Source organism: Panthera pardus, unplaced genomic scaffold (genome assembly GCF_024362965.1).
Source record: "Panthera pardus isolate Hobbes unplaced genomic scaffold, ASM2436296v1 HiC_scaffold_12, whole genome shotgun sequence".
NCBI lineage: Eukaryota > Metazoa > Chordata > Mammalia > Carnivora > Felidae > Panthera > Panthera pardus.
The window spans coordinates 103,415,435-103,436,236 of record NW_026526677.1 but is presented as its reverse complement, the minus strand read 5'-3'; the positions used below and the strand labels follow the sequence as shown (position 1 = coordinate 103,436,236).

The following is a 20,802-nucleotide window of genomic DNA, read 5'->3' as shown; positions in this document are numbered from 1 at the left end:
GGGCTGCCCTAGCTGCCTGGCACCCAACCCAGGGGTGATTAGTGGCCCCCCGAGAGCCCAATAAAGCAGGTGGCCGGGAGTCTGGGCTCTGGATTGGTTGGTCTGCATATGGAAGGTGCCCTTGCAGGGGAGTCCTTTACTCTCCGTAAGAATTAGCGAGCCCTGGGAGGGCCAGTCCCTCAAGTCACTGAGGCCTAAGGCATCAAAGCATCAGAAAATAAAAAGGTATGATTAGCACAAGTGCCAATTCATGTAGCCCGCTCCCATGTGCCTGGCACACAGCAGATGTTCAGTGGATGCTCACAGAAGAGACAAACAAGCAGCACAGGAGAAGCATTTCTGTCTGTGAAGGCACCCAAGGTGGGTGTGGGAGGGCCTGATCGGATGGTGTCCTATCCCTGACAGGCAGTGAGGAACAGGCCTGAGAGACAGGTGGCAGGAGAGGGATGTTCTAAGGATGCATGAGGGCTCTTCAGAGCAGGAAGTGTTTGAAGAGAGGGGCAATGTCAGCGGGGTCCTGCGAGGAGGACAGAAATGGGACAGCTGGGGAGCCAGGGCCCCAAAACCACCCGGTCTCCATTGCAGGGCTAAGCCGAGCCCCGCAGGCCTTCCCGGAAGTGCCCTCTCGCATTTACCAGCACTGCCCTCCTGCTCCCACCCAAGTCTTAAAGGACCTGAAGCGCCTGGGGTTCTGGCAGGAGCCACCATCCTCATCCCAGGTAACGACTCCAGGCCTGCCCTCCCCTCCGGCCTGGGCATCTTCCACCCTTCCCTGGACTTGGCTGGCTACCCAGGCCTCGAATCAAAAGATGACTTACTTCCTTTCTGGTGCCAGCACAAAAGAAAGTTTTGCCTTTAGATGGATTTTCCCCCCATTCTGCCCCACAGTGACCAGACCCCGAGAGGAATTATAAATGACTTCTTGGCTGAACAGTGACATCTTCATCCGTTCAAGCCCAGAATGTTTGGAGATCAGTGCTATGCCAGAGATCCCCAGGGGTACATAATGGGGAAGAGGAGAGTGAACTCACTGGATACTTCAGTGCTGATTGTTCTGTCACCAAATGTGTCCTTGACCGTGACGACGGCTTCTGCGTACTTGCTTTCATCTATCTCACAACCCTCCAAGGGGAAGGGGAGAATATTATTTCTGTCGTACCCAAGTTGGACACTGAGGCTCAAAAAAGTCAAATAACTTGCCCAAGGGCAAAAGCTGAGAGCCTGCGAGTCCCATGGGGAACATTTTGGCTCGAGCCCTGCCGGGAGACACCATGGCGGCCACTCCTGGGCGCCACTGAAAGCGGTGAGTTTCTTGTCTTTTGCTCAGGAGGCAGGGCTAGTGCAAAGACCACAGATTTTTGGAACCCAAAAAAATGTGTAGTTGAACCCCATCCCCACCTTCCCCAGGTGTGTGAACTTGTGTGTGTTAACATAGCTGAGCCTCAGTTTCGTTTACACAAAGAACAGGCTACCTCCTCGAAGCAGTTTTGTACAGATTCTGTGAACCAAGGTACTTAGCACGGCTCAGTACTTGATACAAAGGCGGTGTCCCACAAGCAACGGTTCCCTCCCTGCTCTTTTCAGCCAGGAGCAGTGGTTTGGCCACGTGGAAAGAGACCACACGCTCATTCTCAGAGCTGTGGTTGCATTGGAACCAGCTCCCTGCTCACGGAGAGACCTAAGCTCGGTGTGATCCCCAGGAGTTGACACCCTGAGGTTTGTGGGCTGTGAGCAGGGCTGTGAGATCTCTGAGCACGGTGCTCAGACTAACCCGGGGGTGGGGACAGCCCACGGATACCTGAGCAGAGGCCCTCGAAGGCCAGGTGGCAATCATGGCTTGTGTTCACTTGGCTGCACGGTGCCACCAGGAGCCCGGGGAGGCTGAACTTCCCGGTGGCCATTCCACAAGGTCAAGCAGCTTCCCTGAACCTCTCTATACCCCTCCCCAGGCCTTCTGCTCTGCACACTCCAAGAACTCATTAAATCCTTCCTTGATGGTATATCTATTCCCTGGTGCTCACACCACAGATTACAAGCTCTCCCAACAGGAGATTCCTTTTGTTGATGCTGAAATAAACTCTTTCCAACTTCAACTTTGAGATCCGGCAAACAGGTCAGAGGCCACCCTGACCATGACCTGACTCTAGAGGGTGCTGCTCCTGCCCATCCGTGCAGCCCTGACTGATGTGCCTTCACTTACTCAGTCTGCTCAGCTCAGCATTTATTCTGGAGAAAAAGCCATCCTGGCCTCTTGGGACCTTCTTTTAATAGACTGGTTTTGCGATGGCTGATCCCACCCTGCTGTTTCCTATCAATTTAGCTGCTTTGCCAACTTACTCTCATTACAGTCTCCTCTTAAGCTTTTCAACCTCCTACATTCAGTGCAGGCTTAACTGGCTGCTTCTCTTCACTCGGAAGGACCAATGCCAGAAAAGGGTGGATCTGAGGCAGACCTGGGAGCCGGGAACACAGGTCACCCCAAGCCTCAGCTTCCCACCACCCTCTCTGTACTGGGTCTGTCCCACCCTCTTGGTACCTTGGATCCTGCAGTTGACAGAGAAACAGAGGCTGTGTGGCTCACAGACCCCCTAGGGTTATTTCCTGACTTCATGATACCTGATGCTTCATAATAGCATCATGAATCCAGACCATGGAGGGCCCAAGCCCACCTCCAAAGAATACTTTTCCAAAAAGTTCACACGTGTGTGAAGTCCCTTTCCCCACCTACACTGCCCATTGCACAATTTCCACTGAAAGCCCATCCTCAACATCAGCAGAAGAACCTACGTGCTATGACCAGCACTGAGGATATTCCTGGGGAAAATTAAGGGACAAATGCAATGCTCATTCCAATGAAAAGATATGTGACCTCAGAGGTCTAATGTAAATTCTTACCTTGAAGAGGCACAAGACAGCATAGTGATTAGGTACGCAGGCTCCAGACTATGGATTCAAATCCCAGCTCTGTCACTTCCTAGCTGTGTGATCTTGGGCGAGACGCTTAACCTCTTTGTGCCTCAATTTCCTCGTCTTTAAAATGGAGAAAATAAGAGCAATCATCTCATAGGACTGCTGCAAAGGTTAACAGTGTTGGTACATATAAACTGCATAAAACAGTGTGCAGCACATAGCAGGTGTTCAGTAAAAGGATTTGTTATCAGTTTCCTCTTGGAGGGTAGAGGGGGGTGCTTTTGTACTTGGTGAGTTCCCTGAGCATACACAGGTAGAAGTTTGCAAACGAATATAAGGTCTCTCGATATCCTGATGTTTGGCTTGGGTTCTCCCAACTCCCACAAATCATAGGTCACAAAGGTACCAAGATTATAGAAGTGCCACACGCTGTCTATAGGGAAGATGAACCCAATGTAGCTACCCCACTGCACTGCTCCTGCCAGTTTTGAGAGAAGTCCCCATCAACATCCAGCTGAAGAAGCATGTATTAACGTAACCCTAACTGTCCAACTTCGGCCATGGCAGGACCAACACAAACAAACCACATAATACCCTTCACTCATCTCTTCACCTTCTGCAAGTGGCATGGGGTTCTCAAATATTTGATTTACATTTCGTTTAAAACATATTTTAGCCATCTAGACCATTACGAAAATGTGTAACATGCCCAATTTTGGTACTTGGAGACCACCACCCCATTAACTTAGGATACGAGATTAACTCATTTTTATACAGACCTCTGAATGAAGTTTTCCTCTTTTAATTAAAGCATGCCCTGAGACTAAAAGTCAAGCTGTGCAAACCCCATTGCTATTAGCAACGACTTAACTGTGTTAAGTCAGGATTCCTTGGTGTAATGCAACTGAAACCAAAATCTGGAATTAAGCTGGGTCGTGAAATGAATATAACTCTGTAATTTGATGCATGGTTCCTGACTTCAACTGCTGATGCTCATCAAAATGGCATCACTGTTCACACTGACTGATTTCATCCTACATAGGTATCGGCAATGTGGAATTATAAAATGAATGCATGCTAATAAAACACTGCTTTGTCTCAAATATTTAAGGGCTCCAAATAAAGATTTTATCTTTGAAAGGAGTTTGAGACCCTACACTAACAGTTATATTAGTATGCCGCAGTTCCCCTCAAAGCCCACCTGCATATCTCCTCCAGTGTAATCTCTCCATTATACATGACTGTGACTCTCTCCTGCTTTAACGGTCTCAGAAGCTCCCCCCACACTTCTCATTAGACAAAGGAGGACTTCTTGGCTTGGCTGCCACTTATTCACAGGTGTCAGACCCTGTTCTAGGTCCACAATCACAAAACTACTTGCTTCCCAGGAAATGTCAGGTGTTTCATGCCGTTCCCTTGGTCCCAAATGGCCTTGTTCTCTCTTCCCCTCCCGGCCATATCCACGCCCCTGCCCCAGCTCATTGCTGACATTCATCAGTCAAGGCCCAGCTCAAGCAGTCTCCTTACCCAGCCACATACCTTATTCACGCTCCGGAATGAAGCACCTTGCACCTGGCCCTTATTGAAATGATTGGTGCACATCTCTAATCTCCCCCACATGATTATGAGTTTCTGCTGAAATAGTGAGATACTTATCTCCACATTCTGGTACATGACAAGCATTCAATAAAAATGAAGGAAATGAGTATGGAGGGGAAAGGGAGGGAAGGAGGAAAGAGGAGACAGGAAAAGGGAGGACAGAGGGAGGGAGGAAGGGATGGTCAGACGTTAGCAGGACAGATTGGGGAGGACCCGATCCTCCACAGTGATCATCCTCACAGAACTAAACACGGCTTCTCATGCCACACTGCTCACCTCCTAGGAACATAAAAGACCTTCCAGATTAAGCTATGGCTGGACTACCTATGTGACTACTCTGTTACTTGCTCTTTCAAGATACTAGTACCTTTGGTGCAATTTCAGTTTCATGACAATAAAAGTAATGAGACAGAATCACTCCTCCTATACAGACAAGGAAACTGAGACCCAGACAGGTAAAGTGATAGGCCAGGGTTAGAACCCAGGATTCCACAGAGAGCCTGATCTGATCCCCCTAAGGGCCCCAGTTTACCTCCCATTGTGTGCTTGCACGTATGTGTACGGGAGCACAGACAATTTGGCAAGGCACTGTGGGGGCTGGGGGCTTAGTCTTTTCTACTAAAAACACGATTCAACTAAGGCTCGCCTTATTGTGAATCAGAGGCAGCATTTTGTTTTGGGCTTTTTATTCTGCACAAATACGTTGGTATGGAAACCACATTTCTGAGGTTACGATCGAAACACCATTTGCCTCCATTGGTTTTCTTAAAACCTTACATGCTGATAGTAGGTGGGAAATTTCTACATTTGCCACATCAGTTCTTTCTTGGCAACAAGCAACTATCTGTAAATGGTTGTACAGTAATTGTAGCAAACTCTTTCAAAATATTTCATATTTGTGCTCTTTCAGCAAATAATAACTATAGCCGTGTTTTAGTGTTTGCCTGCAACTAGCCCATGAACCCCTCGAAGACAGTGCTATTCTTCTATTCAGTTCTGGGTATTCCAGGCTCAAGATGGGGCATGATAGTCAGGAGACATTCAATAAATGGGGTTTGAGTGGATAAACGTGACAAGTGGCAGATGTACCAACACAGATTAGAAGCAATAACCTGTTACATTTGCCTAGCTCCACACAATCTCCGAGGCCTTCTGGCTATTTCATTTGACTTGGTCTCCCCATCTACTCTGTGAGTTATGTAGAACATATGTTATTAGTCCCATTACATAGAGGAGAAAATAGGAACTTCGCAAAGTCCAGAGACAGCTGGGCTCAATCACAAGGGATGAAGGCCAGTTCGGAACCCAAGCTCCAGGGGTCCTGGACCTGGCCTCCCCTAAATGCCTCCCATGCATCATGTGATGGAAACCCAAACCACGGTCTCCAGCATCAGTCTCCAACACCCCGGATGTCCTCTTCTATTTATTCTCCTGTTTTATGAGCATCTTCTACAGTGATTCTATTTTTTTAAGTTTGTTTATTTTGAGAGTGAGGGACAGCACACACGCACATGTGTGCAAGGACGGGAAGGGGCAGAGAGAGAGGGAGAGAGAGAGAATCCCAAGCAGGCTTCACACTGCTAGTGCAGAGCCCGTCTTGGGGCTCGATCTCACAATGAGATCGTGACCTGAGCCGAAATCAAGAGTCAGAGGCTTAACCGACTGAGCCACCCAGGCGTCCCTCCAGTGATTTAATTTTATATTAATTGCCGTGGGCTGCCCTAACAGAATACTACAGACTGCATGGTTTAAAGAACAGAAATCTATTTCTCACAGTTCTGGAGCCTGGAAGTCCAAGATCAAGGTGCCATCACGGTCAGGTTCTCGTGAGAGCTCCCCTCTTGGTTTGCTGATGACCACCTTCTGACTGTGTCCTCCTATATAGCCTCTTCTCTGTGCTTGTGAGGAAAGAGAGAGAGTGCTGGTGTCTCTTCCTTTTCTTATAAGGACACCAGTGAAGACCTCATTCAACCTTAATTACCTCCCAAAGGTCCTATCTCCAGATACAATCACATTGGGGGTTGGGGTTTCGACACATGCATTTGGGGAAGACATAATTCTGTCCATAACAAGTTCAATCCAGATTTCTCCAAAATGCATACAGATTGTATCCTGGCTCCTCTCCCACAGACCTCCCCTGACCCTACACATCCATTTTTCTAATTAGCTTTGGCTTGCCTTCGTTTTAGCGAATTCTGTCTGTGAGAGAGTTCTGGAATATAGTTCGTTTGTTCACTAGAGTTTTGTTCCTGTGTTTATCTCAGTTAATTTCTGAGGGCCAGTGAGTGGGAATCATGAATCACTCTATTTTTCCACTGAGCATGAGTCTGGGGACTGCCATGAGGGGCGGGGGAGGGAGGGTGGCTGATGTAAAGCGGAGCCCTCTGAAATGTAGCCAGGGGCACTTTACAGCATCTGGAGGAGTGGGTGGGGGTCTACTTTTGTCATCTCACCTCTGTCTCACATGATGGGCTACAGTAAATATCAGACCCCACAGAGACCAGAAAGAGAAGCCAGCCTCGTTCTGGGCTGCTTACTTAATAAGACCCTGTCCAATAGGGCCAGGACCAGGATGAGGCAGGAGCCAGCCCACCCTGTGAGATCCTGAGAGCCATGCCTCACTTAACCTCACCCTAGGACTGACCCTGCTGTCCTGGACCTTTTTGATCGTACCCACCCTCAAAGGAGAAGCTCGCAGGGCTGAGGTCACATGCCCACCCAGAGCCCATGTGCCCCCTTCTACACCCTGGAATTCAAGTGGCCCTGAGGCTGCATTCGCCTCTTTCCCTGAGGGCAGACCCCACTGGTGGGCACAGCCCTAGGCAGGAGGAATGCCCTCCTGGCTGCCTACGAGTCCCTGTGCAGGAGGGCAGGGATCAGGAGCTGGGAAAAAAAGGTAGCCACACGCCAGTTCTCCCCATCCCGCCATGCCCCAGGAAAGAATCCAAGGATTCTAGGATTCTAAATTTGAACCTGGTATTCCACAGCTTTAAGGAGGTATATTTGTCATGGCAAGACATTTTCAATTGAATGATCTGCTAGTTTGATGTGTTACTTTTAACTCTTTAGACATATGGTATATTCCATCCATGCTCCTGCCCAAGCCCCACAAATGTTCAAGTGGACCTGGGGGAAGCAGTCTTGAGAGGCTGACTTAAGATTCAGAAGCTTCCATGGGGACATGGCCACACATACGTGCACACACACATGTATGCACACGTGCACATATGCATATATACAAACAAGCTAGTACCAGAGGTCTGTGTTTCTTATATGTGACCACTGTGATTCTTCCTAATTATTTATGATCACATCTGCCAGGGTAAAGTGTTGAGGTGGTGTGTGTGTGTGTGTGTGTGTGTGTGTGTGTGTGTGTGTGTCATGGGGAGGGAGAAGCTAAAGGTGGGGGGAGCCCTGTACATGGAAACTGGCCAGAGTTCGATCTGCCTCTTCAAGGTTAGGGGAGAAATTCTGTAGAGGCTTATCCCAGACTCCCTTTATGTCTCCTCTTCCCTCCAGACCTTCACGTTTCATAGAATATACATACCAGTATACACACAAATATACACACAGACATGCGCCCAAAAACACACAGAGACCACACACACACAGACACATACACACACACACACACAGACATAGACACACAAAGATACACATACACAGGCAGACACACAGATACATAGACACACACACAGTATGGATCCTATCACTTCCCAGAAGCCGCTACCAGTCCCTCAGACTCTCCTCTTTTCTGCTACCTCCCACCACCAGCTTTGACCCATCAGGATTGAGTGTACAAAAAGTGGTCCATCTTTTGTTGGCCCCAGGACACTACGATGCTGTACTGTCTTGGACGTGCATGCAGAGGTGACACTAGACCCCGTCCAAGGTCACTCTCAGCTGAAAGGTTCCAGGTCCCAGCCCCAGGTCAGACTAGGCCACGACTAATGTCACTTCTTGATTGTGCCCATTACCAGGGCCATGAATACAAATGAGTGCAGCCTGGGGCCCTATCTTTTGGGGTCCTCATTGGCAGTGCACCCTACCAGGCCCACCACATGCCCCTGGGTTTAAGAGGTTCTTGGACTCAAGATGTTTGCTACTGGTTCATGTGAGGGACAGAGCAGAAGAGTGGAGGGGACGCTCTGGCCCCTGGGGGGTCACAGAGATGGCCTAAGTAGCCCCCTCACAGCCTCACCTTCTGCTCCACCCCAGGGTCCCTTCGAAAAGACTGCCTGGAGTCTGGCTTTCTCCCTGAGTCCCAGCCTGGCCTCCACCTGCTCCAGCCCCTCCCAGCCAGGATCCGCTGTGCAAATACAGGGCCACCGCCAAGTGTGGGAACAGTAAATCTTCCCTCGCTCTTTTATTCATGCCCTCACCTCTGCAGACAGTGCCGAGGCAAAATAAACCCCACAAAATCCCTGTGGGCTCCAGCAGTCTGGCAGTCTCTTCTTTGCTCTTCTCTGCTCCCCTCCGGAGGGCAGAGGCTGGAGAAGAGACCCACCCGCCTCCCAGGAGGGCGATAGCCCCCTCTTATCCTCCTCCCAAGGGGGCTCAGTGAGCACCTCATGCCAAGCCCCAGACCAGGATCTGGACACCAGACATGAGTGAGACCTGGGCAAAGTGGGAAAGCGATGTTCATGGCTTCCGGGAGCAGCGCTACATGTACATCACCTTCCTAGCCTCCCCCAAATTGCAGGAGGGCTTCTGGGCCTGGGAGGATCAGGCTGTGTGCCCAGAACATTAGGTGAAGCGAGGTACGGCTGTCCTGGATTCTGAGGGACCACCGTAGGGAAGGACGGACAGCCAGGTCTGTGGGAGACTTGCTCCGAGGGCCTCAGGGCCAAGGCACTATCTGCTAACGTTGCAGCCTTGACAAAACCATCCAGACCTCGAGAATTCCCGGGAACCTTCTCTTCCTCCAACTCTGGGTCACCAGGGAAGCTTTCTTTTAAGCCCGATTGGACTGGAGGAGTCCGAGGGGCACTAGAGTTTACAGAAATGCCTTTTATACAGAAGGGAGGCAGCAGGCTTAGCGTGACCCACTGGTTTGCCCGGATGGTAGTTTCAGTGTTAAAACCAGGTCAATCCTAGGTAAATTGGGAAGATAGGTCACCCTGACTGAAGGGCCATGGGAAAGGATTCTCCCTCTGTGAGGCTGGTAACATGGCCAGGAACGGGGACATCTTGGACCAAAGCTGCCTGTTAATGGTTCTGGTAGTCAAAACTTTTCCTCACTACTCGTCCTCATGCACGGGGAGAGGCTGGGGAGCAGAGGGGGTCCTGTGGCCAGCTCAGGAGCTGTCAAGAGAAAATGGGTGAAAGGAAGGTGTCCGTGGATCTTTGAGGTAAGGAGGAAATTCCCTCAGTGTCTTTAGCAGTCTGCGGCCCATGAGGCCCCACACAGAGCCCAGGGTGTCGGGAAGGAGCTGAGGAGCAGCTGAAACAGTGCCAGTCACTGGGCTCAGCCTGTCCTGGAACCCTTCACCCCTATACAAACGCTGGACAGACGGACATGGGGAAAGACGGCTTTTCAAATTGCCTGGTGCTGTCTCTCCTCTTTCCCCCAGGACCCAGAGGGTGAGCCTCAAGGGAGAGCAGCTGTGAGTGCCTTCCTCTTATGGGCCTGAGGAGCCAGAACAGTCTTGGTCCTTTAGATCCATCCCAGGGAACAGGCAGCTGTCCGTTGTGTCCCAACTACAGGGTGTGGGGCAGATGTCTCCGGGGGTGACAGAGGTTTGGGTGAAAGCTGACAAGGCAGATCCCAAGTTTGAGGGAGGCTGGGTCGTTAGCTCAGGAAAGCAAACTCCCAAGTGGTTGGAGACCTAGATTGGGACTCTACACCCTCAGAGGCCACAGCCAAAGATTCCTGGGGAGGGAGGAGGCTCAGGAGATGAGCCCGGCCCTGTGAGCCCCCCTGCCTTCCTGCAGCCCTCACCCCACTCTGGGAGAGGCACACAAGGGCGAGACCGGCACCTTCTGGAGCCAGGACTCCTCTTTCCGTTCCGTCTGAGTCCCCAGCTTGGTCTGCTCCAGCACCAACCCCAGGTACAAACCCTCCAGTGGCTTCCCCTGGGCTGCTCTGACCCAGGGCCTCCAGCGCAAGAGAAGTGTGCCCGCCTGCCCCGCGTCTTCCTGTCCAGGTAATGGAATGTGTAAGAAAGATCAGCCTCGGGGCGCCTGAGTGGCTCAGCCGGTTGAGCGTGCGACTTCAGCTCGGGTCATGATCTCACGGTCTGTGAGTTCGAGCCCCGCGTTGGGCTCTGTGCTGACAGCTCAGAGCCTGGAGCCTGTTTCGGATTCTGTGTCTCCCCCTCTCTCTGCCCCTCCCCCACTCGCGCTCTGTCTCTCTCTGTCTCAAATATAAATAAAAACATTAAAAAAAAAAGAAAGAAAGATCAGCCTCGTCCTCAGGAGTAGGAAGCTACTCCAGGCCTGCTACTAGGAACTCTTCTAGAGGCGATGGTATTCAAGACAGTTTAAACAGCCGTGAGCAATGGGCTCCAATGGGTCAGCAGGAGGCAGAGCCCCAAGGGTGAAGTGTACCCCAAGAGTGCATTCTGATGTGTCTGAGTAGAGGGGTGGGGGGATCCGGACCAGATATGCTGAGAGAGGCTGAATAGTGTAGCTGGGTTCTCTCTTCACTAGCCTGGAGGGTCCTAAGTGCATGGCCAGGAGAGGGCAGAGCACAGAAGGCAATAGAGAGACTGGGGAAAACCATCCCCTGACAGCTGCTGTACCAGCTTTTAGCATTTATAGCATTTCCAGTTTTGTCCTACTGTGGGTGAGCCCAGCACTTCCAAAAATAAAATGTAGGAAAGAGCTTGAGAAATGTTCCTCAGGAATGGCAGGCCTGCCCCCTCATTCACAGCAGCCCTTCTAGGAAAAGCAGGACCCCACGGAAGTTCTAACAAGTAGAGAGAGCCTGCATCCCACTATACCTTCCAGACCCCGAAAGCACAGAAAAGGAGAACGTTTCCACCCTGGGCATGGCAGCCAGGAGCAACCTGCTTACAAATTCTCCTGGGGCTCACAAGCTCTGCCCAGGCAGGTGGCAGAAGGGACAGACAAGTTTCCTGCACAGAAATGCCCTGACTTATTCCACGATAGTCCCCTAGAGCTCCCTTCGCAATTATTGCCTCACCACGCAGCTTTGTGCCTGGCTGGCCACTAATAATTTATTACAAATAAGTCAGTATTACAAATACTGACTCCAATAAGGCAGTCAGTTTCTCAACCTCTGAATTCCCTACAGAGCTTAACACAGCTGGGCACCCAGCTGGTCCTCATTAAAATCCTTCTGGACCTGAATTTTCCCACCCTTCCTTGCCCCCATCCCCACCGCTGCACTCCAGCAGCTGGCCCAGGAGAAAGAGCCCAGGCACTCTTTCTCCTCGTTTTCCTAAGAGTTGGATTGGCGGGTGCCAGCCAACAAAGGAAGAGCAGGTGGGAGCCTCTGAGTCTGCAGATCTGACTGGTAGCTTGATGAAAGATCCTGGGATCTTCTGAAGGTAAACAGGGAATCACTTTTAGCAAATTCTCTAATTAGGGTTCTCTTTATCGTCCTCCTGTGGAAGATACTCATTTGTAACGTTTAAGTCAGGCCATCAATCTCACGGAGAACTGGAAATCTGTCAGAATATTGCCTAAGAAGTGTCTCTGGCAGGAGCCACTTCTCCCCAGGTTTTGGTTGCCTCACCTATAAAAAGCAGGGATGGCGATGCATTTGTGTAGGCAGGTGACTCCACTAGGTGATAAAGAACCTTTCACATCTACACTGCTGTGCAACACTGGACCATCTCGTTCATCCATGTGCCAAACGGTGATGTGGGTGTGGAATAAAAAGATCCAGGGTTCACTGGCGCTTACTAGTGGCTGGTCTTGGGGAGATGCTTCATCTTTCTGAACTAATTTTCTTGCCTATAAAGTGGGCACAATAATAATATCTTCACCGCATAGCTAGTGTGAGATCTCAATGAGGTACACGTGAGCTGTGTTGATAAACTGTAATAGCCCCATGTTACTGATTATTAACCGGCTACAATGACTATGGTAAAGGAAAACCTCCCTTTAAATATGCAAACACTCACAGGGACATGAGAAACACTGAAAAGATTATGGTTGATGGATTTGCAGGTAACGCTTTCCTGCCCAGGGGGATCAGCTGCCCTGAACCTGCCTCTTGAGATGGGGACTCACCAGAGTCAGGTGGTAAATGTTCGAGCTCAGGGAAGAGGCTGGAGATCTAAGAGCCGGGTGGTGGGGGCGGGGGGATGAGGCTGTCTGTCACCTGCCAGAGTCTCTCCCCCACCACTTCTGCAATGTGAGAGCCAACTCCCAGCAACCCCTCCCAGGTAATACAGCGACAGTAAATCGAGGTCCTTATTTTTTAGTGCACTTCTCCAAAAGTGAGCAGACCCTCCAGGAATGAATATTCATTTGTACTACCCCTCCAAAAAAATGCTGATAAATTCATGAAAAAGTTGTTATTGCTAAACGCTAATTGCATTTCCTTGGGTAAGCACCATAAAAAATTCATTGCACTTTTTAGAAACAAGATGCCAAGTGCATTTTAATTGCTAGAGAGAAGAGAGTCGGGGAGAAGCTTAACCAGGAAAATGCTAACTGGGCATAAACTCAGAAAGAAATCTCCCCGAGACAGAAGGCCCAGTGCTGGAACAGGAGCCAAGGAGACAGAGGTCTCATGAGGAAGCCAGAGCCTTCCAAGACAGCACTGACTTGGGGTGGGGGGAAGGTCCTCAAACCTGTGCATCAGCCCATCTGGACGGCGGGGGCTCTTTGCTGCAGGTTATGACACGTAGATTCAAGAAATATAAAGAATTGAATAAGTGAATGCCCAGATTCTAGAGAGAGGAGCAGGAGTCAGATCCGGAGATTTAAGAAACATGTATGGGAGGAAAACTGTAATTCTATCCTTTTAGCGTGTATGTGTGTGTGAGAGAGAGAAAGAGAGACAGAGACAAAGAGTGTGTGTGTGAAAGAGAGACCGACAGAGACAGAGACACAGATAGAGAGTGTGTGTGTACGAGAGAAAGAGAGACACAGAGAGCAAGAGAAAATGAGGGACTGAGACCCTGTATCACTTCACTCCAAGACAGCAGTCCTTGAACCAGTTCACAGAACTGTCGTTATAAAAGCAAAGTCCTAACTGAAGGCCAACCAGAGCATTCTTAAATGTCCCCGACCCTGCCCGGTCGGGTCAGCCACAGCCACTTGAGAACATGCAGAGTGGGGAGGATCCTGACTGCATGGGCTTGCCCAGCCTTGACCCCATCTGCCCAGAAGCCTCGGGGCCAGGGGCTCCTCTAAGGAGGCACTTTCCTTGCCTGAGAGACATGGAGAAAGCGGTCCCAGGGCATCCCGGAGCATCCTCCCAAAAGATGCGTGCAGGGAAGGGCAGAGGGGGGGAAGGCGGGTGCCCAGCTGCCGCCAGCAGCATCTTCCTCACCCGCCCCTCCCCCCACTTTTCCAGCCCAGCCCCATCGGCTCTCCTGTTACTGAGGCTCCCTGGTGAGAAAGAGGGACTCAAAACCAGGGCCTGAGAGGAGAGGCCCGGACCCGGAGGCTGGCCTGCGGGCGATGACTGTCTTGTGCGAAAGGAGGTCCGTGCCTTCGGCACCTGGGTCTGCAGCTCCTCCTCCATCTGGCGGGCCTGCCAGAGACCCAGGAAGAAGTGTGAGGCTGCGTGTGGTGCGGTGGAGGAGGAACAGGGCTGGGAGAGGGGGGCCTGGGCTGACGGAGGAAGGAGCCAGACCCATGATGGCCCCAACACCTACCAGCTGAGAAATTTCCATTTGAGGAAACCACCGTTCAGAACCTTGGTTTCCACTTCTATCAAATGCAGCTAAAACTATTTCTCTAGGTTTTCTGTGAGGCTTGAATGAGAACAGGGGCGTATGTGTCCCCTGAAACTCTAAAATGTACTACCGGCCACCTGCCCCTGTGCCCAACCCTGGGGAGAGATGCTTCTCATCATCACGCCCTGCATCTGTTAAGTACTTTACACAGAGGACCTGTCTTCATGCACATTATCCTCCTGGGCCCTCCCACTGAACGGATGAAGCCAAGTGGCTTGCCTGATGTCACACAAGAATTAATCCCCTGCTGAACCCACACTGCAAAATGCCGAGCTCTCTCCAAAGTGCAGGGAGTGCAGGCACTCACAACTGCCTTAGAAAGAAGGAACGAATGATGGTCGGAAATACGCCCACGAACAACATGAGGACCACCCACCACAAGCCTAGGGCTGCGCGGCTGTGTCGTGGTAATCTTACCTCACTACATCGTCGCAGGAGCATTCGAGGTAGCCGTGAGCTACTACCAAGAAACTGGGGCTTGCCAAGGTTAGGAACGGGCCGAAGCTCACCCAGTAAATGGCAGATCTGGGCTACAAACTCAGGTTCACTCTTCCCTAGCTAATACTTAAATTGATAGAAATCCAATGCATTCGGTGCTATAAGCATCACTTCCTCCTCCCCATCTAGGGACCATTCTCCAGCCCCAAGCAACGCCCAGACCTAAGAGCTGAGCATCACCCAAGGGTTGGGTCCTTTATAAAGCTGCCCGCCCACCCCTGCCCCCACACTCACCCTCGCAGTGTCATGGATCCAGTCCAGGAACTCGGCAACCTTGGCGTAGACGCCAGGGTGATTGGGCTCCGCGCAGCCACGGCCCCAGCTGACCACCCCCACCAAGTGCCACGTGCCCCCGTCCAGGCACACCAGGGGGCCCCCGCTGTCACCCTGAGGGATCCAGACGTAGAGACACAGAGAAGCGGGCAGTTAGTCCTTCCCGGTGGAGGCGCACCAGAACTCCCCAAAGCACGCCCTCTACGCTAGGCCCCTTCTGCTTCCAGCACGGATCTCCGCTCGCCTCGTCCCTCCATTAATCCTTAGCTGCACTACTCAACTCGCCTAGACGCCCATCCTCCTAGAGAGGCTGCTCAGACCAGGGGCCAAGCCCCAGCAGGAAACCCCTCATCCCCGCCCCCGACCACGGTCCCGCTCACTGCTGCACCTGGCACGCGTCGGCCCTCCCGTCCACGTAGCCGGCACACAGCATGCGGGGGGTAAGGGCCCCGCTGTACATGCAGGAGCTGTTGCAGAGCCGGGTGCCCAGCAGGGGCACCACCGTGTCCTGCAGCGTGTCTGAGTTGTGGGCTGCGGGAGGCAGACATGGAGATGGAGGGATACAGAGCCGGGCCGTGGGGCACAAAGCAAGACCAGGAAGACACAGCAGCTGGAGGGAAGGTGGTTAGAGGCCCCGGAGACACGAGACCCAAAGAGCAGAGCCCAAGGTGGGAGCTGTGGACCCCGGGAAGGAGGCAGGGGTCTGTCAGACTTAAGAGTGAAGAAGGCCAGAAAAAGGGCAGGGGTATAAAAGGCCTGGCTTCAGGGGAAACTCAGGGGGTGTTCTCCCAGGAAGACCCAGGCAGGGGAGACTGAGGCCAACGATGACACCAGAGAAAAAGGGGGTTGGCACTGCCATTTGGCCCGGGGGGGAGGTGGACATGGGAGGTAGAGGTGCGTCACCTGGGGGGAGGATGCTCCCCCACTCCCCCACCCCTTTTGTACCCAGGGCCCTGGGAGCTGACTCACTGTGGCTGGGGTCGGTGTGGCCCCAGCCAGACACCCAGCACTGTGAGCCCCTTGGGAAATCTTGCTTCTCAGCTGGCAGGCACACAGCACCCACGGTGTCTGTAGAGAAGCAGGTGGTTCTGGGCTCCACTCAGGCTCAGCTTCCCTTCCCCACCACCTCACCCTCAGCCTCGGGGAACAACCAGGCCTGGCAGTTCCTCCTCACCCCCTTCTCAAACAGCCCTGGTTCCCGGCCTCCACCAACCAGGCCTCCTGTAAGGTTGTGCAGGTCGTGCACCAGACCACATTGCAAGGGGGGCCACCATTTGCACAGAGGACAATGTATAAACTGCAGTGTGCAGGGTGCCTTCTAGGCTGGGCAGTGCACACCCCCAACCCGGGGACTGAGGGAGAACGAGAATTCCTTCCGAGCATCTGTACTCCTTTGGGACTTCAATTGGGGTGTTGGATCCCTCTTGCGGAATTGTTTCCAAAAGTGTGGCAAGTCCTATGGTTGGGGCCCACACTTGTCAGGTGGCACATAGACATGCCATTAAATAATCACTGATGCGTGAGGGGAGGAAGGGTTTTCTTCTGGGTTCTCCTTCAGTCCCTCGAACTACATCATGGAGAAAGATTCCATGGGGTGCCACTCTGTGGCTCTCCCAGTGCCTGTCAACTTCCCCCTAAATACAGAGACAGCAGGCCCAGACGCCAAATTCTGCAGACGACTTGAACCCTGGCTCGTTTTTGCTCTGTGTTTTCATGGTTGTTACCTATTTGCTACAAGTAATGTGGGCTCTCCAATTAGGCAGTAGCTTGAAGTTCCCCCTTTAAAGGTACTTAAGTCAACTTAGGGGCACCTGGTGGCTCAGTCGGTTAAGCATCCGACTTCGGCTCAGGTCATGATCTCACTGCTTGTGGGTTCGAGCCCCGTGTCGAGCTCCGTGCTGACAGCTCCTAGCCTGGAGCCTGCTTCAGATTCTGTGTGTCCCTCTCTCTCTGCCCCTCCCCTGCTCATGCTCCGTCTCTCTCTCCCCCTCTCTCTCAAAAATAAACATTAGGAAAAATAAATGTACTTAAGTCAATTTAGAAATATGAACTGTTGAGCAAAAGTTCAGAGTCACGTAGGCCCAAGGGTATGAAGCAACACTGGGATTTGGGAAACCCAAGGCCATGGGTGGAGGTGGGAGAGAGGAGCACTGAGTGTATGTGAGTGTGTGCGTGTGTGTGAGAGAGCGTGCACGTGGGTACTTGCGTGAGCACTGGGTGAGTGTGTGCGTGTGTTTCTGTGTGTGTGTGTGTGTGTGTGTGTGTGTGTGTGTGTGTGTGTGTGTGTGCTGGTGAGCACGCACATGCACATGCACGCTGGGGGGGCTTGCTCTTCGAGGGCAGGTGCTGTAAAGAAGCAGCCCTGGAGCCCGGACACCAGGTTCGGGAAGCATGTGCCGTGTGACCTTGTAGAGCATCCCTCTCCTCACTAAGTGTCACTGTCCTTGTCTGTATATACCTGTCTCATCTACCTGTCAGGGTTGTTATGAGAGTTGAAGGAAAGACATCTGGAAAACCATGTAGCATGTCACGCTGTGGCATGGGGACGGGGGAGGGGCGGTCTGTTGGTAGATAGAGCAGCCAGGAGCTCCGCTGGGGACTTGGAGGCAAGTCCCGCTTGCAGCCCAGCTGCGAAAAGGGCCAGAACCTTTGTCCCCAAAAGCGCCTGCGCAAGCCTGGGTGAAGCTGAGGTCCAGGAGATGGCAGAGCTCATCCGATGAACTGAGTGTGTTAAGGTTTACAGCGCTGGGCGGGAACTCAGAAGGGAGCTCACCTCTCAGGCGTCCCAGGGCCTGCCCCGCTCCCTCCACGGCCCGCAGCCTGTTCGTTCCTGGCCGGTGCCTCACCTGAGAAGTTGAGCGGTGTCCGGAGATGGAGGAGGGCGACGTCGTAGTCGTGATTCTGGGTGCTGTAGAGGGGGTGAGGGATGATCCTCTCTACCACAGCCCCCTGGTGCGGCCTGACGGCACTGTGGCTCACCAGCCCCGTGTACACCCGCCAGCTGGACAGCCGGGACAGCCTAAAACTACACACAGGAGCCGTGCTGAGCCCAGGGAAGGGAGGGGCAGAAGAGCCTGACATAAGCATGCCGGCGGATGGAGGAAGCTGGCCGGAGAAACCATTAATGGAAGCCCCCATCACCAGGCTGGCCACTCGCAGGACCCAGGGGCCAGGCCTCTTAGTATCGTCGCAGCAGCTGGCAAGATACTGGGCACACAGTAGGCGCTTAATAAATATGCAGAACGGCCAGAGACATGAGACACTGGGGGTCATCTGCAACCCCCCAGCCCCTCTGTCCTGAATGAGTCCCCTCCACATTTTGCAACGAACATCAAAGGGGCTTGTGTGACCTCCTAACTCTGAGTCAGAAAAAGTTCTGGGAGTCCTGCCTCTCCACTTACTACCTGTGACCATGGGGAAGACACCTCACCTCTCCCAGCCTCAGTTTCCTCATTGTGAAGTGAGGAGTGCACTACTGCCCTGCCCGCCGCCAAAAGAAGAGGTCCAAAGAGCTCATTTGCTCATCATTCATCCCTTCCTTGCTCCAACCAGTATTTATTACGCACCTATTGTATTTCAGGACTGTTCTAGGCCATGGGGACATGGCCGTGGACAAATCAAGAAAGAGACCCAGGGGTAAACAAGACTGAGAGTCCCTGTTCCTGGGGAGCTTCCAGTCTAAAGGGGAGGAGAGACATTAAGCAAATAATTACCCGGAAGGTGATTTAATGACACTTGTGCTAAACATTAAGAAGCACAGAGCGCTGTGAATACGAAAGTATTTTGAAAACTTCAAAACTGAGCCAGCACAGAGAACCAGTCTTTGTCTTACTGCTGCTACTCATGCAAATTGTTCTTGGCACTGAACGGGGAGAGCACTTCGCAATCCGTGCCCCTGAGGACGCACATGGGGAGGCAGACTGTTCGACGTTGACTTTTTTTTTTAATTTTTATGTTTGTATTTATTTTTGAGAGAGAGAAAGACAGAGTGCGAGTGGGGAGGGGCAGAGAGAGAGGGAGACACAGAACCCGAAGCAGGCTCCGGGCTCCGAGCTGTCAGCACAGAGCCCGACGAGAGGCTCGAACCCAAGAACCGTGAGATCATGACCTGAGCCACCCAGGCGCCCTCGACATGGACATACCAACGGCCAAACGGAAAAGGCAACTGAGGCCGTGTCCTCCCCAGCAGCCCCCGAGACTTGCCTGTGCATGCAGTGTGCGGCCGTCATCACCCAGCGTGGGGCCAGCACAGAGCCCCCACACGTGTGCCGGGAGCCCAGGGCCACACTGGCCTGCCAGGGCCAGCGCCCGGGAGCCACGGTCTGACCGCCAACTATCCGGGAAGCCAGGGGCCTCGTCCCACACTCTGCAAACAGGAAAGCATGAGTGAGATGGTGACTAGGGAAGAGAGGTGGGTGATAGATTGGTCCTAACTCTCGGGGAGCACGGTCCAGTGTGGACAGCTCTGATTTATTTCTTCCAACCCTGAATTGGGGGTATGAGAAGGCAGAAATCAGTCTGCGAGCTCACGGAGGCCCACACTCAGGCCTGCATTGTGTGCAGAGCCCCGACACCTAACCAAATGCCTGTCCCACAGGAGGGGTCAGAATGTTGGTGTGTAGAGGGATGCATGCAACAGGAGAGGTGAAGACACAGACGGATGATTGGGGTCACACGCAAGGAGCTCTGCAGACTGTCTCCCATGCAGCCCCTGGTTTACCACCTTCCTTAGTCTCCTAAAGTTGCTAACCGGTTAACGGCCTATAGTAATCCCCCTAGGGGCTCTCCAGAGGAAAGCGGGAAGGAGCCTCAGAAGTGAAGACAGATAGTGCTAGGAAGAGAAGCAAGATCATCCAACCAGATCGGTGGCTGGTGGGGGACACGACAGAGGAGTGGACGGGGCTCTGTTGAGATGGAACTGTGTCTGCAAGAAGGTGACCGGCAGGCAGAGGGGAAGGTGGGCAAGGAACCCCATCCCACACCCACTCTGTGTGGCTCTCCACACTCAGGACGGTGGGGAGACCCTTTCCTCCCACTGCCGCCTTCCTGGACTGGACACTTGACTCACCAGAGCATCTGAGGGAAACGATTTGACCAGAAGCGCAGCTGTCCCTGCAAAATGGAGATGGCAGCAAGAAGCTGGACAGGGGCCCACCTGAGGGCATGGAGGCCAGGTGGAGACAGAGGAGGCCTCCGGTGCAGCCCCCCTCTGTTTCCCACCCCCGCCCCAAGCTCCAGCCCCCTCCTCATTCACAGGCCCCCAGGACAGCACTGCTACCCTGGCCCATTGCCCCACTCCGGGGTACCAGCGGAGATTGTGGCCCTTGAGGGTTGTCCTAGACAGGGCCCCAAGTTACAGACAAGAAAGTCCAACTGTGCCCACTAAGAGCCCCCAAATGGACGTGTTTTCGGTGGATGAGTGGATAAGGGACTGAAGGAAGAACAGGGAGCTTTGTCCCATGCCCCTCCTGGGCTTACTCTCTCTTCTCTATCCCCCACCCTTTGCTCTCCTCTCCCACTCCTCCTTCTTAGCAAACCTCCATTCCTGCTGGACCAAAGCCCTCTTCTCTCACCTGCTCTTACTGGCCCCAGCAGCCTAATGCCTCGATCGTTCTAGTGTCTCAAACCCACAGCATCCCGG

General features: G+C 52.6%; 1 protein-coding gene across 18 annotated transcripts in view; it reads right to left on the bottom strand.

Annotated features, from left to right (window-relative positions):
• TMPRSS5 (transmembrane serine protease 5) overlaps positions 1–20,802 on the bottom strand; it is a 92,314-nt gene that overhangs the window by 46,685 nt on the left and 24,827 nt on the right. For 7 of the 18 annotated variants that reach the window (XM_019469112.2, XM_019469113.2, XM_053900485.1 and 4 more), the window contains 7 exons: positions 20,230–20,273; positions 19,365–19,527; positions 18,008–18,186; positions 16,131–16,229; positions 15,550–15,692; positions 15,123–15,275; positions 13,257–14,185 (listed from right to left, as the gene is read on the bottom strand). In XM_019469112.2, coding sequence (XP_019324657.1) covers positions 13,733–14,185; positions 15,123–15,275; positions 15,550–15,692; positions 16,131–16,229; positions 18,008–18,186; positions 19,365–19,527; positions 20,230–20,273 — 1,234 coding nt within the window. In that variant the 3' untranslated portion in view covers positions 13,257–13,732. Of the gene's footprint in view, positions 1–2,895; positions 3,031–6,283; positions 6,408–13,256; positions 14,186–15,122; positions 15,276–15,549; positions 15,693–16,130; positions 16,230–18,007; positions 18,187–19,364; positions 19,528–20,229; positions 20,274–20,802 lie in introns of those variants that run through there. The other 11 variants (XR_008421305.1, XM_053900487.1, XM_053900488.1 and 8 more) reach the window with 6 other exon arrangements.